The sequence below is a fragment of the Cariama cristata genome, unplaced genomic scaffold (genome assembly GCF_000690535.1).
Source record: "Cariama cristata isolate BGI_N322 unplaced genomic scaffold, ASM69053v1 scaffold20052, whole genome shotgun sequence".
In the NCBI taxonomy this organism is placed as follows: Eukaryota; Metazoa; Chordata; class Aves; order Cariamiformes; family Cariamidae; genus Cariama; species Cariama cristata.
In genome coordinates, this window is record NW_009602361.1 from 15,265 (window position 1) to 28,630 (window position 13,366).

General features: G+C 44.8%; 2 protein-coding genes across 2 annotated transcripts in view; one reads left to right on the forward strand and one right to left on the reverse strand.

The window, feature by feature from the left end:
* GDF1 (growth differentiation factor 1) overlaps positions 1-480 on the forward strand; it is a 2,185-nt gene extending 1,705 nt beyond the window's left edge. The window contains 1 exon segment of the mRNA XM_009694749.1: positions 1-480. This exon segment is cut by the window's left edge and continues 32 nt beyond it. Coding sequence (XP_009693051.1) covers positions 1-480 — 480 coding nt within the window.
* Positions 481-5,373: 4,893 nt separating this feature from the next.
* Positions 5,374-13,131, reverse strand: UPF1 (UPF1 regulator of nonsense transcripts homolog (yeast)). The gene is made up of 11 exons (XM_009694748.1): positions 12,989-13,131; positions 12,323-12,536; positions 11,981-12,098; positions 10,213-10,369; positions 9,060-9,202; positions 8,194-8,368; positions 7,384-7,465; positions 6,713-6,874; positions 6,159-6,376; positions 5,548-5,675; positions 5,374-5,427 (listed from the first exon to the last, which is right to left on the reverse strand). Exons 1-10 carry the CDS (start codon positions 13,073-13,075, stop codon positions 5,556-5,558), a joined length of 1,476 nt encoding a protein of 491 aa, XP_009693050.1. The 5' UTR covers positions 13,076-13,131; the 3' UTR covers positions 5,374-5,427; positions 5,548-5,555.
* Between the last annotated feature and the right edge of the window lie 235 nt (positions 13,132-13,366).

Sequence of the window (13,366 nt, forward strand, 5' to 3'; positions counted from 1 at the left end):
GGCGGCGACGGTGCATCAGCCCTGGCGAGTGGGGATCTGCAGAGCCTCTGTGCCAGCATCGACTCCTTCCTGGACACCTCGCTCCTCGTGGTGACCCTCAGCCAGCAGCAGTGCAAGGCTTCCCGGAGGAGGAGAAGTGCTCACTACCCCGCCGTCACTCCGAGCAACCTCTGCAAGCCCCGGCGGCTTTACATCAGCTTCAGCGACGTTGGCTGGGAGAACTGGATCATTGCCCCGCAGGGCTACATGGCTAATTACTGCCTGGGCGAGTGTCCCTTTCCCCTGACAGCGGAGCTGAACAGCACCAACCACGCCATCCTCCAAACCATGGTGCACTCGCTGGACCCCGAGGGGACCCCCCAGCCCTGCTGCGTCCCCGTCAGGCTGTCCCCCATCTCCATCCTCTACTACGATAACAACGACAACGTGGTGCTGAGGCACTATGAGGACATGGTGGTGGATGAGTGTGGTTGCAGATAGCGGAGCGGCTGGGGGAGCTGAAGTGTTGAATGATGGATGGAATAAATCCCAAGTGTGTTAAATCCCCTCTGTGCTGGTGTTCGGGGAGTTTCCCGTGGGGTGTTGGAGCTCGCCCCTGGGCTGCCCTTCTCTGCGTGCAGCTGGGGAGGAGGTTTGGCATGAGGGGCTCGTTACCCGAGTTGTGATTTAGCAATAGTTGGGGGCTCAGCCCTCCAGGCAGCTGTCCATTATGGGATTATGATCAAGTTTGATGCTGGTTGTCTATTCCGTTCTCCACGGACGATGGTGGCACCAGGCTGTGAATCCCAGGACCCCTCTCGTGCTTGGCTGAGCTGCTGCTGCTGCCAGGGAGGCACCTGTGTGGGAGAGCAGCAGCAGGGCTTGTGGTTTTTTGGCCAAATGCTGCAGCTTTAGAAGCGGCTTTTTTTTTTTTGCTGAAATGATGCTGGTGGTTCCCTGCTGCCTGGGTGCAGGGTGGCTGTGCCGGGAGGAGGTGATGTTGCGGCTCTGGTCCCGCGGCAGGAAGAGGTATGGTGTCACGGCAAGGGCTGCATCGCTGCAGCTCTGTGTGACTGAGTCCCTTCCCAGAGCGGAGGCTGAGCCTGGAGGAGTGCAGGTTTCTCTCTCGCTGAGCTATTTTTATTGCGTGGTTGGCAAGGGGGGGGCCTCGGGGTGTACGTGGCTCAGAGCTGCTGGGTGGCCAAATGCAGCCCCCTGGGAGCCACGGTCCGAGGGGCAGGCTGCTGCGTGGCTGAGGAAAGCAAGGGTAAAGCAGGGGGATGTGGTAGGCATGGGGTGGTGCAGTGGAGTTGGTGGCATCTTGTTCCCTCCCAGCCTGCTCTGAGTCAGTGGTTAATTTACCTCATTTGCAAATTGATGAGACCAGGGTGGTGTCTGTGTTTTCCCCCCTGCCCCCAAGCTCACTGGCGGCTGCAGTACCAGCCTGAACCCCGGCTGGAGCCAGATGGCAGCCGAGCATCGGGCAACAGCAGCTCCACACAGCGCAGCGGTGTCAAAGCCCCCATACGTCAAGCACCGCGTGTGCATTTTAGGGTTGTTTTTTTGGTTTTGTTGGGTTTTTGCTGTTGGCTGTGGTACCCAGCCCGTTGCAGTAGCGTGGCCGTGCTCTTACCCAGTCTAACACCACTGCCGTGAGTGAGCGATGCCGCCTCGGCTGAGCAACGGTGATCACTGATGGAGGAGTCACCACTTTTCTTCTACGGGCTGTGAAATCTTACAGCAGCCGGAGGTTGCTCAGCCATCCCCCAACACACCTGCAGCTCTGACCTGGGCTGGCTTTGGCACCAGCCCTTCCAGGTGAGGCTTTCCTGACACACCTGCAGCTTGGGGTTTTTTTGGGGGGCAAGGGGGGGACAGAAAAGGAATCCGAGTTAGACTTGAATCTTTTGTCTTTTTTTAACTGTGAACCTGACATCATCACATAGATTATTTTTTTGTTGTTTTGTACTGATGTTGTATTGTCTTCAAGGTCTGATGACGTATTACCAAGCTAAGCTGGGCCTTCTCCCTCCAGGGAAGCACTGAAAGTTTAACCACTGTTGGGGTGGCAGAGGAAATGTCTTACTGTCCCCTGTGACGGGGTTTTTGCTAACATCCCCAAAACACGTAGCTGAAGACCAAGACTGGAGTAGTTCGAGTACCTTAGCTGTGTAGCACACTCATCTTTCCACGTCCAAACGTGTTTCCTGACAGCACCATGGCCTAGCAGGGAGCTCCAGGGCAGTCAGCTCTGCTTTACTCCAGCAGATCAACAAGAGCTATGCTGAAACTCATTTCAAGCACTTAACTGTTTTAAGGGCTTAGAGTAGGACTTAACTAAAGCAAGCAGGAGCCATTCCTTTCAAGTTTCAGCTGGGCAGGATTAAGAAAACCTTTAAGTATTAGGCAGTTTTTGTACCTGTGCTGTGGCAGACTAAGGGGCTGAAGGGCTCAGCTCATTTAACATGCAGAGATACAGTGGATTCCTTACCTGGTTCTCTAAGATGACGGAGGGCAGCTGTCTGCCTCCCTCCCCCTGTAAGGGGGTGAGTGACAGCAGTGACCAGACACAGCCCTGGAGTAGCTGGAATGAGCTTACACAGAGGGCAGTGCCAAGACCAGGCCTAAACCCTGAAGCTGCTGTCCTGCAGCCAGGGCAGTCAGGCCAAGCTTTGCTGAGCAACCACAGGTAAAAGCCATTTTCATGTTTACTGCAGCACAGGGGAAGCAGGAGGGAGGAGATCTTCCAGGCTGGACCGGTCACTTCTAGACCCGGCCTTTCCTAACTCCTGGAGCTCCCCCCCTGCACCCCACGCACAGACCACCGCCCCAGGGCTCACACCGGTCCCCTCTGAGCCAGAGGGATGAGGGGTAGGGCATTTAACCGAGTTTTCACAGTTCATTTGCTTACCCATGTACGCTATGCACCCATCACACTTTTGTACTAGTCTGTGTTTAAAAAAAAAGTAATAAACTTGAAGTTTATACAATCAGACTAAGTTTTAATGAATGTTGCATGGTTTCATCACTGAAAGTTAGGGGCCACCTTGAATGCAAGAGCTGTTTATTAATATTTTACTGATGACAAACAGGTTTAAAACAAACTGAGACAAAATCAAAAAAGAGTTAACACCGTGCTAGCACTGATGTCTGGATTTATAAAACTCAGAGTAACTGCTACAAAGGAAAAAACCAGCATAAAGCAGAGGCAAGCATTCCCATTAGTGAAATAAAGGGGGTGAGGGGAGAGGAAGGGGTTACATTACTCAATGGATTGCATTGCACAGAGGGTTACAGCTTAAACCTATTGGAAAAGTCTATGCAACTACGCAGCCTACAGAAGGAAAAAAATTAAAAAGCCCTTCGGCAATGTTAATAAATAAAACAGTCCATCTTACAAGGAAGGAAGGTGGCCTGTGTCTCCATTCTTTCACATTTTAGAAGTCTAAACTCTGGAGGCTTTTTATGAGAAAAGAATGGTTTTCATTTCTGGAAAGTTTCTTTTGCAGCTCTTGAACTGCGTTCGCTGCAGAACTGAACAAAAATTTTGAACACCTGTTCCATGTTTATGTGCACGCTACTCACAGTTTGTGGGTGTGCTACACCAGGTCTGCACTGGGGGAGAGACACTCCTGAAAAACTACAGCAAATACAGGTTATGAAAGCGGGTCAACAATCTACAGAAAGGACAGTAATGAAAGGGCTTCCCCCCCAGTTACAAAAAGTGGGGTTTACGTCATTTAAGTACATTCATATGAGAGGTATTTTGAGTTCCCCCAAAAAAAAGACTAGAAACACTTGGAGCCCTTTGAGTATAAAGCTAACTTAATTCAAACTTTAAAAACACCTAGGTTAGTGAATCACACTCTACTGTTCTTTGCCAATTAGGAGGTAGAGGTTAGTCTAATTTAGGGATCTGATAAAAATGGGTCTGTAGGAATTTTAAGTTCTCTGCGCTGTTTCTAAAAAGGTTTAGACAGAAATAAAATGCTCCCAGTGTTCCCATATGACTTATTTAAGACATGGGTACAACTTAGAAATTGGATGGCTTCTCTTATGTGCTGTTCTCAAGTTTTGACTTCCAGCTATTTCTCAAGCCAGCATTGATGGCACAGCCGTGTCCACTACCTGAAAAATAGGCTCCGGGTTTGGTTTTCAACACCTGAATCTTTCAGCTATCTGCATTAATCACCGAAGAAGCCACACAAAAGCCTAACCCATTATCTCTTAATTATACCCAGCTATCAGAGGCCACCTTCCAACAACTGCCTGCTTTGTCCATTTTTCCAACCTGCTTCAGTAACATTGTAGAGTCTTTACTTCAGAACCAATATAATCCCCAGTTTCCACTACTTCTTCCCCAGATCTGAGGGAGCGAGTAAAGCAGGCCTGTTTTAGCATCTTTTCCTCCAGGGCCGAAGGGCACAGGAACCCATCCCCTTTCAAGCGCAAAGTTCATCTTACAGAAAGGCTTGTTTTTCACAGAGTAGAGTCCAGACAGTAGCCAATTAAAGCATACAGAAAACACTTTGAAACCCTCCTCCTGCTCGAGCGCGCAGGCTCCTTTCACTCTAACTGCTATCCAATGTAGGAAGAAGAGGCTGATTGCTGCAACTTTAAATCACACTGAAAGTTCTCAAGGTTGGTGCTCTAATTTAGTTTTGTTTCAAACTTTTTGTAAGCTTCTCAGAACAAGGATCTCCCAGGTCCACCACTAAGAATTCAGAGACAAACTTCTAAAAATTCAGTGCTCCTTTGAAAGAATCTCTTTAAAACCACCTCATCACGAAAGACCCGTTCAGAATGTGGGCGACACGATGACACTAGGATTTCAGAGCCAGTGTTGGACAACAAAACCTGCATCTCAGAGTTGAGCATCAGCTATGTTCCGCTGGATTTCTGCTTGGCTTGCTGTCACTTAGTCAGGAACTCCCTCTCTCTCGCTCTCTCAGATACTCTGCTTCTAAAATGTAAACAGTTACTGCTAAAATATAGTACCCCTTTAAAACGAGAACAACTCTGAGATGAGGGTTTTCCTCTCCTCATCTGCTCTGAAAAGTAATGCCCTGCTCGCAAAGAGAAGTATGGAATGAAGTGAAACCTGCTTAAGGCCCTTCTCTCGAGCTTGTTGGACTGGGGGAGCAGGGACTCAGCTGACCACTCATTTCAGGGTGAGTTGCCTTCCCCGTGAGGCGCCAGCCAGTCCTTCAGTGCTCTCTCTCCTCTCCGGTCAGTCTCCTTGTCTCAGTGAGCTAGCAGTGGGCTCTCTCGCGCGCGCTCCTTTCTCTCTCTCTCCTCTCCGTTGGTTGGTTTCTTTCTCCTGTTGCTCTCACACAGTGGTGCTTCAGTTTTAGCAGTGGAAAACAGGTATCCATTTTATTTTATTTTTTTTATTACCCAGAATAAAATGCTGATGAACTAAGCTCCACACAAGCTTAGCTCTTCTTCCTCAACCTGAAAACAAGAAAGCAAAACAACAGGTGTATTAGGGATGTCACTCTTAAGACAAACACCGTGTTCATGAACTGAAATTGGGGAGTAAGAAGCAGAGGAGTGAACCTCAAGTGCCTTACACTCTAATACTGTGACAGTCCCGTCACTCCACCATGTTGATATGCACGTTCACCCTGGTAAGTAGAGTCCTGTGACAGCGCCACGTCAATCTGAGATTTAAACTCATCACCAAGGTAACTGTCCTGAAAACAAAAGTGTGTGTGTGTTAAGCCTCTAACTCATTATCAAGCTCCAGTGCTCCCTCACAAGCAGAATACCTGGCAGCCAAGGTTAATGACAAAGTCTGAGAGGTTTTGTTTTGTTGGGGATTTTTTTTGTTTGGTTGTTTTTATGTATTTGGGTTTGTGGGTTTTTTTAAACTCTATTCTTTTTGCTGCAGAATTTCCACAAATACCAAGGTTTTTGCGATAGCTGGCTGTTGAACAGGCAAGCAGTTCAACGTTAAGGCTCAAGTTGAAGTCTATGCATGCAGCATTTCACTTTTATACCCGAGTGTACTTAAGAGAGTCCACCAAGTGGAGGAGCACAAAATGCTGTGGCTGAGTCATTGAAAACAGTTTTAGTTTCCATTTTCCTCAACACTAACAAACAAGGATGTGCATGCACACAGATCACCGAGACAAAACCCATGAAAGAGAGCAGACTGTACATCAAATTCTGCTTACCTGTGATAATTCTGGTTGGGAGAGCCCAGGCTGACTCATCTGTGATGGCTGACTCATGGAGATATACCCCTGAGTCAGTGGACCCTGGGAGAAAGGCTGGGACACCACATCTTGGCTCGCTTGACTATTTGGAAGGTTTGACTGACTAGTTCCAGGAATCCCAAAACGATTTTTCTGGCGCCCACCACGACCAGTCTTTCCTTTTGGTGCCCCACGTCCTGGAAAAGCATATATCCCAACCAACAGTGAGAAGCCTTACACCCGCAAACACATGAGAATTAAGTCTTTCTATAAAAATTTGATCACTCTCAAGAGGCAACATTTCATGGGTACTCAACGCAGCAGGTGCAGAGAAATCAAAAGGCAGAACCACCAGCATAGATGTGCCAAAGGGGCACTTGCTGGAGGCTGCACTGCTGCTGTGTTTGTACTCCATGCAACCAAGATTTATTACTGAAGCACATCATCTACACTGCTGCAAGAGTAGCAAAAACCATTCTCTGACTTCAGACCTAAAATGTGACTTTTGTACCATTTCACCCTTGCCCCCGTACCTGCGGCTGGTCCGTTAGCCTGGCCAAAGTATCCCGGCGGTGGCATCGGTGGCATCACAAGGTTGAAAGGGATAGGAATGTTCATAGCAGTGACATGGCTGGGGCCAGCACTGATCATCCCGATCTGGTCGTGGGTTTGGAAGTACATGTTGGATGGGCGCCCTGGGGAAGGAAGGAAAAGCCACAGTGATTTCAGGCATATTTAAAAATCAATTAGTATTCCTGCTTTTAACAGTAATGGGAGGACTTGTGAGCTGGATCAGTCAGAACCAGAAAGGACAAGGCTACCACTGTCAAGAACCACCAATATTTCTAGTTGACTGTTTATTCCATACTTGAAAAAGTCAGAGGCTCATCTAACGCATGTTCATCCCTGCACAGTTACTCTTTTACAGCACCATCTCAGATTCCTGAAATGCTTACACACACACTCCCCTTCCCCTCATTTTTCCACTTGCTCTGCAGACATCAAGTTAGACTGTAGGGGCTTCTATACACAGAGAGCAAAATCCTGGCACACTGTGAACATTTTCAGTTTTTAAATTCCAAATTTTTCTGTAGTTGCTCCTCAACTATTTAAAAGTTTTGAAGTCTGTAAGATACTGTACCCCAAGGACTAGTTGGGGGAAAAAAAGATCTATAAAGGTGTTAATTTTGATAGCTTCCTTTACCTTGACTGCTCCGGTCATAGACAGATCCTGGAATAATAGCCTCACGCGCATCATACATGGCGGTAGTCATGAAACGGGCACCCTGGAAGCATTACAGGAATTAGACAAAGCCTTTGCATACAAAAACAACTTTGCACTGCAACTTCAGCATAAGTTATTTTGGGTAAAAATCCAGTAAAGCTCCACAGATCATGCATACTTTACAAGTGCTGAGGAAACTAACCAGTTCTAATACATGGAAAACATCCAACTATCATTTCAACTACATCATGACAACAAGAAACAGAAATAAGATTCTACAGGTAGCCTATCTCAAACTGTGAAACATTTGATCAATTTTCATTCTATTTTGAGGTTCTGATGATAGTTCTTCCCTTCCTACCACTGTCCTTCTGTGATGGCTGACAAGCTCCCCCCGCCAAATGACTACTTATGTTAAAGGACCAAGTATAAAACTTGCAGGCTGAGGATTAAAGCACAATGCTATTAAGTACACATGCTTAACGAGCTTGACATTTCTACACAAAACAGTTACTTTGTTTCATTCACCTCAGAAGTTACCCCCTCATAAAATTTTGCAGCAAAGAAAGAACAATTTAAAAAGCACCAAAAAGGCTTTTCTACAAGGGCTTAACTTAGAAACAGCTGAAGCAGCAACTTACACACTGCATTAACCAGGCTACAAAAATGGAAATTTATGGGTGTGAGAGGCTATGTGGTGACCAGTTATTCCATCCATTTATAATCAATCAATGAACCCCCAATTGCTTCATGTCACAAACATATCAGAGACAGGAGAGCTCAACTTACTGGGTTGATGGTATTGACAAGTTTCCGGGGCTTGCTGAACTGCATAAGGCTTTCCCGGAGGTTATTCAGTGGTCCCTCCACCAGAACCTTCTGCTCCTTGTAGTAATTCAGCAGGTGATTCCAAAGCGGTTGTTTAGACAGCGCTTTTGGGTTCCCAACAATAATTACTCCATACCTGCACAACAGCAGAGAAACTGAAATTCACTCTGACCAAAAATAAAGCGCTGTTAAATATTAATGTCAGAACAGCCTCAAAGTCCATCTCTTTTGCAGTAAATCAAGACACCTAACAGAAGCCCACAATGGTAGGTGTAGGAGACCATGACACAATTGTTTTGTTTACAGCAGACAATTTCTGCAGTATGACAAAAGACTGGAAAGGAGATTGCCACCACCAGTTTCTCAATCACAAGGTTCCTTCTGCAGGCTTGCCAAACACATCAGTGTACTCAACTAATCACCACGCTGGGTCGTTTTGAAAGCCTGCAGAAACCAAGGAAGCCAACCAACATAGTGTTGATTCCACAGTACTTTCTCAGTAATCAAAGGAGAAGCAAAATGGTAAAAAATGGTTGCTGTAAGGGAGAAAGAAGCAGATGAAGGGGAAGAGTTCTGTCCTGCAAACAAAGGGGAATGACACAGTGGCTTCTACAAACTACTGATGCCAAATGGTAACACTGATTAGGTTGAGATTGCTTCTGTAAACTGTAGGGAACATGGAAATCACTCAAGGCTTCCTTAAACCAGGTGGGGCGGGGAACGGGCCTGCTACCTGCAAAGCACAGACCTTTTGTTAGTCAGACTGTATCAATGCTTTAGCAAATTAGGTCTCTAGAATAGATAAAAATTTGCCTTTTTTACTTTACCTTGCTCTTGTAAGAGCTACATTAAGCCGCCTGGGGTCATTCAGAAACCCTATTCCTTGGTGTTCATTGGCCCTGACACAAGAAAGGATAATAAAGTCCTTCTCTCGTCCCTGGAAGGCATCCACACTTGCGATTTCCACTTCCTGAAATAGAGGAAAACATGTAAATCACTGAAGCACAGTGCAAAACAGTTATGCTACCAACAGGCATTACAAAATGCGTTGGCCATGCATTAGCAGTTCCCATCATTTGACAAAAATGTTATTTTTGTAATGACGAATGATTTGGTAATTCCACTGGTTACTAAATAGTTTCCCTAAAGGAGGACACACCGTCTCAGTTCAGGACAAATTACTTCTATGTTCACTGCTTTACGGTTCTCATATTTCCCCAAAACTGGCATTTGCACTATGGAACGCATCCCTTTTCTAGGTATGTTGCCAAAAAGACTTTTGACTATTCCAAAACTTCGTAGTAAGTCAGCTCCAAATTAGCACTGCTGCTCCCAGCTACCGAGAAACCTGAATCAGAGGGACAGATCATTCCTGGCAGAAGTAAAAGTATTCCACCAAGTTTTCCTTCAGTGAAAACACTGACCGAGTTCTCAATATCACAAACCAGACTATATTAAACATACAACCGTCTTGTTTGTAGCAACAAATTCTAGTGTTTGGTAGAGGAGTTCCACTGATGGGAGGACATGTCCCCAAGCAAATAAATAGTATGACCATCAGAATTTATGGAGCTTGGTTTCCTGCATGTCTCTTGGCATGATGCTTTTATCTAAGACACAAACTGACTGAAGCTTTTCCACAGCTGAGGCACTAATGACCCCTCCCTTCTGTGCCTCAACAAATCCTCAAAGGATGGACTCATTGAAGCCTTCCTTTCAACAGAAACCTTAACAAGGCTTTCTCCTTTATCTGGCCTGCTGCTCCCCTGACACTTACTGGCATTTAATACCTCCTAAATTCTTCTCCCTGGTCTATTTTAACCACAATCAACTAAAAAACTAAAAAATTACTAAAGAATAAACACAGACTGACGCCTAAGAAGCCAGACTAAAAATGAAAATATTGTGAAGTTTCACAATATCTGGCTTTTCTAGCTTCTCTGCCATCCAAGTGTTCTCATTTGTGCAATGACTCCGTACCTGGTAGAGCTTTGTATGCAAGGAACCACTGAACTGCATGTATTGCACCAGATAGGATCGTTGACCTTCGTAAGGAGTAATAATGCCAATCTGATCTGGTTTGGCACCAGCTTTCAACAGCTTTGTAGTTATTTTCTCCACATTGGCAGCTTCCGTCCTAGGAAGAGAGATTTGTTTGTCTAAGGAGAATCAAGGCATTGGGTCTAACTTTTTACAAGTTAATGGGTCTAAAAAAACCAACATCTGACACATATGCTGTGTTAGCCTTTTGTCAGAAAGGCTACTTCAAGAAAAAGATCAGTTTTACACTGCTTGAGCACTCCGATTAATTTGGCTTAAGTTTTGCAGGAACATTCAGCACTATCACCTCTTGACTTGGGCCACGCACAGATATTCTCAGCCAGAGGAATACAGGCAAAAAGCCAACATCTCCGAAAAGGTCTCAGAACGACACAGAAATTTCTCCTTATATATACCTCCACCTTCTCAGAACTATAGGACCAGACTTCCTGGAATAACAAAATTCATGGTGGCCATCATTCTGAAATGGAACTTCTTAGTAGAGTTAAATGTACATGTGTACTTTTATGAGCAAGATCATCAAAAATGTTCCAGCCTGCTGTGCAAACAGATCCTTCAGTTACTTTATCTTAAAGTTTTAAATATAGAATGTTTTTAATGCCAACCTCCCTGTCAGCCAACTATTGTGCCATTTGTTTGTGCACAATCTGGCTTGCTGCATTCAGCAGTCTTGCACATGGTGTTCACGAAACAGACTGAGATTAAAAATATCACAGCAGATATAAGTTGGTCTGGTTTCCCTTCCAGGCACATGAATAAATGCATACAACCAAGAGGAGCAGAGTGTTTTAAGCTCACTCTTTGAAAAACAAGTTGGAATGTGCAGAACAAAGGGATAGAAAAAAGAAAATTAAATTCCCATCTCTTTTCCACCCCTGCCAAAATCTAAGACAGGATTGCTTCAGGAGCTACTGGAATTCTGGCTTCAAAATGCAACCTGATCAGCATTTCCTGCTGCAACTGCAGTCAGTTTACTTGCTGGCCCAAATTCATCCCATGTATTAGGCACTTAATTGTCCCATGCTCCTTATACTACCAGTGAAGGAAAACATGCACCTCCACAGAACAATTCAAACCCACTTAAGATCTGAACTGCTCCCGCTGGAGATGCCTTTTTCTCTTCATTTACTGTAGGGAGCCTAGGGCAAATCAACTCCAAAATGAAGCTCAGCCTGCACTGTCCTTGATGGCAGCTTTTATTAAAAAAAAGCACATAAGCAATTTCAATCACAGCTGTTAACAGGAAACATTTCATTAATTTAGAAGAACTACTGCAGAACAAAAGAATCAATAGCACTGAAGTACTGTATCCCAGCACACACTACATTTGAGGTCTGTGGGTTGGCTCATCTGGAGGACAGATACCACCTTCATAAAAACAGAAAGCAACTCTTCTTCAAAAATTAGCTGTTATGCCTTTATTCACATAGCAAGGCACAAGTCACAGTGAATACAGAGTACTATAAATACTGTTGCAGAGATTCTGAAGGATAGAGAAATGCTTAGGTATTTGGTCTGCAGCAGGCACTGTATACTGAACTTTCCCTTGATGTTATTAATTGTGACTGTCTCCAAGGGATGTCACAGGATTATTAACAGATTCATTTAATAATCTCCCTTACATTTGAGATACACTGGGACGAAGTACTTTAAGTAAGTTCCTATCTCACTGTTGCATTTTGTTTACCTGTTTAAGTAAGACGTGCCTGAGCTGGCAATTTCTTCCTGTCCTTGTGTAACATAGAAAAACATCGGCTTATCTGGCTGTGGCCACTGGAAATCAAAACCTTTTTTCACACGGTCCGCTGAAGAGCACAGAAACAGTAAGTAAAAAAAGTTAGTGCTGCTTTACTAGCACAAACAACTCACTTTCATATCAAAGCACCTTAAAGACTCAAAACTGTAAGTGCAGCAGCAATTCTCTTTTTAAGTGAATGTATTAAAATACGCATCTAGATTAAAGAATCTTTCCTTTCATCTTTAAGGAAGGGAAAAGAAAGTAATTTGCAGGAGTACCATTCTTGCTCACCTGCAGTAACACCATTCTGGAGCGAACCCTCATAGAAGATATTGGATGGGAAAGCACTGAGCGCAGGATGCATGCGATACTGCACTTGCAGGCGAATTGGACGAATCCCGAGCACCACAAGCCTCTCGAAGAGAGACTGAGACAGGCCAGCCTTTGCGGCTTTCTTACACATCACAACAGGACCAAGCTGGCAGTGGTCACCCACAAGAATAAGCTGTGGAAAAGCAAGTTTGTAGCTATCAAAGTTCTTATTTTCTGAAACTTGCCCAATAGCTAGAAACAAGAGCAATATCCCACTATAAAATATATTAGGAACTCAGTCTGACTTGCAATAAGCTTCAGATACAGTCCAAGGCTTATAAATCTTTAGTGTCAACTAGCTTTTCAGCTGATCATTTTTTCCATAAAATCTTACTCAGGCTCTAGATTGTTCCAACAGCACCAACTGTCCTAGGCAAAGATTACGCCACAGAAAGAAGAAAACTAACAGGATTAACACAAAGTCAAGTCATTTAGATTTACATTATGGAAGTGTCTTCCATGAAAGGAAAGGATTTTGTATCCCTACGTGCCTACACTGTGAATGATACTGCTCAATGCTACTTCCTCTATTTACAAACTCTTTCTCGAATGAAAGTTTCTTTAACGAAATCCAATGGCTCCTACCTGTTTTGCTCCCAGGACGACAGGCACCATGCACTCTGGCTCAGTAGCCTGTGTGCTTTCATCAATCAGAATGGAGCGGAACTGCATTTTTGCAAGTCTTGGATCACCAGCTCCCACACACGTGCAACAGATCACATCTGCATTCTGAGACAAATGAAACAAAATTAATCAAGGAGGATATCAATAGACAATATTTCTACATGGAAGAAGTCACTGTTTAAGCCTGGCTGGCACTTAAAGCAGATGGCGGATGCTGTCTATTACCTCCCCCCCAGAAGGGGAAGGAGAGGAGAAAAGGGAGACAGACTTGTAGGTTGAAAAATTAAAACTACTTTAATAAAACAGTAACAATTAAAAAGAATATATAATATTAACACT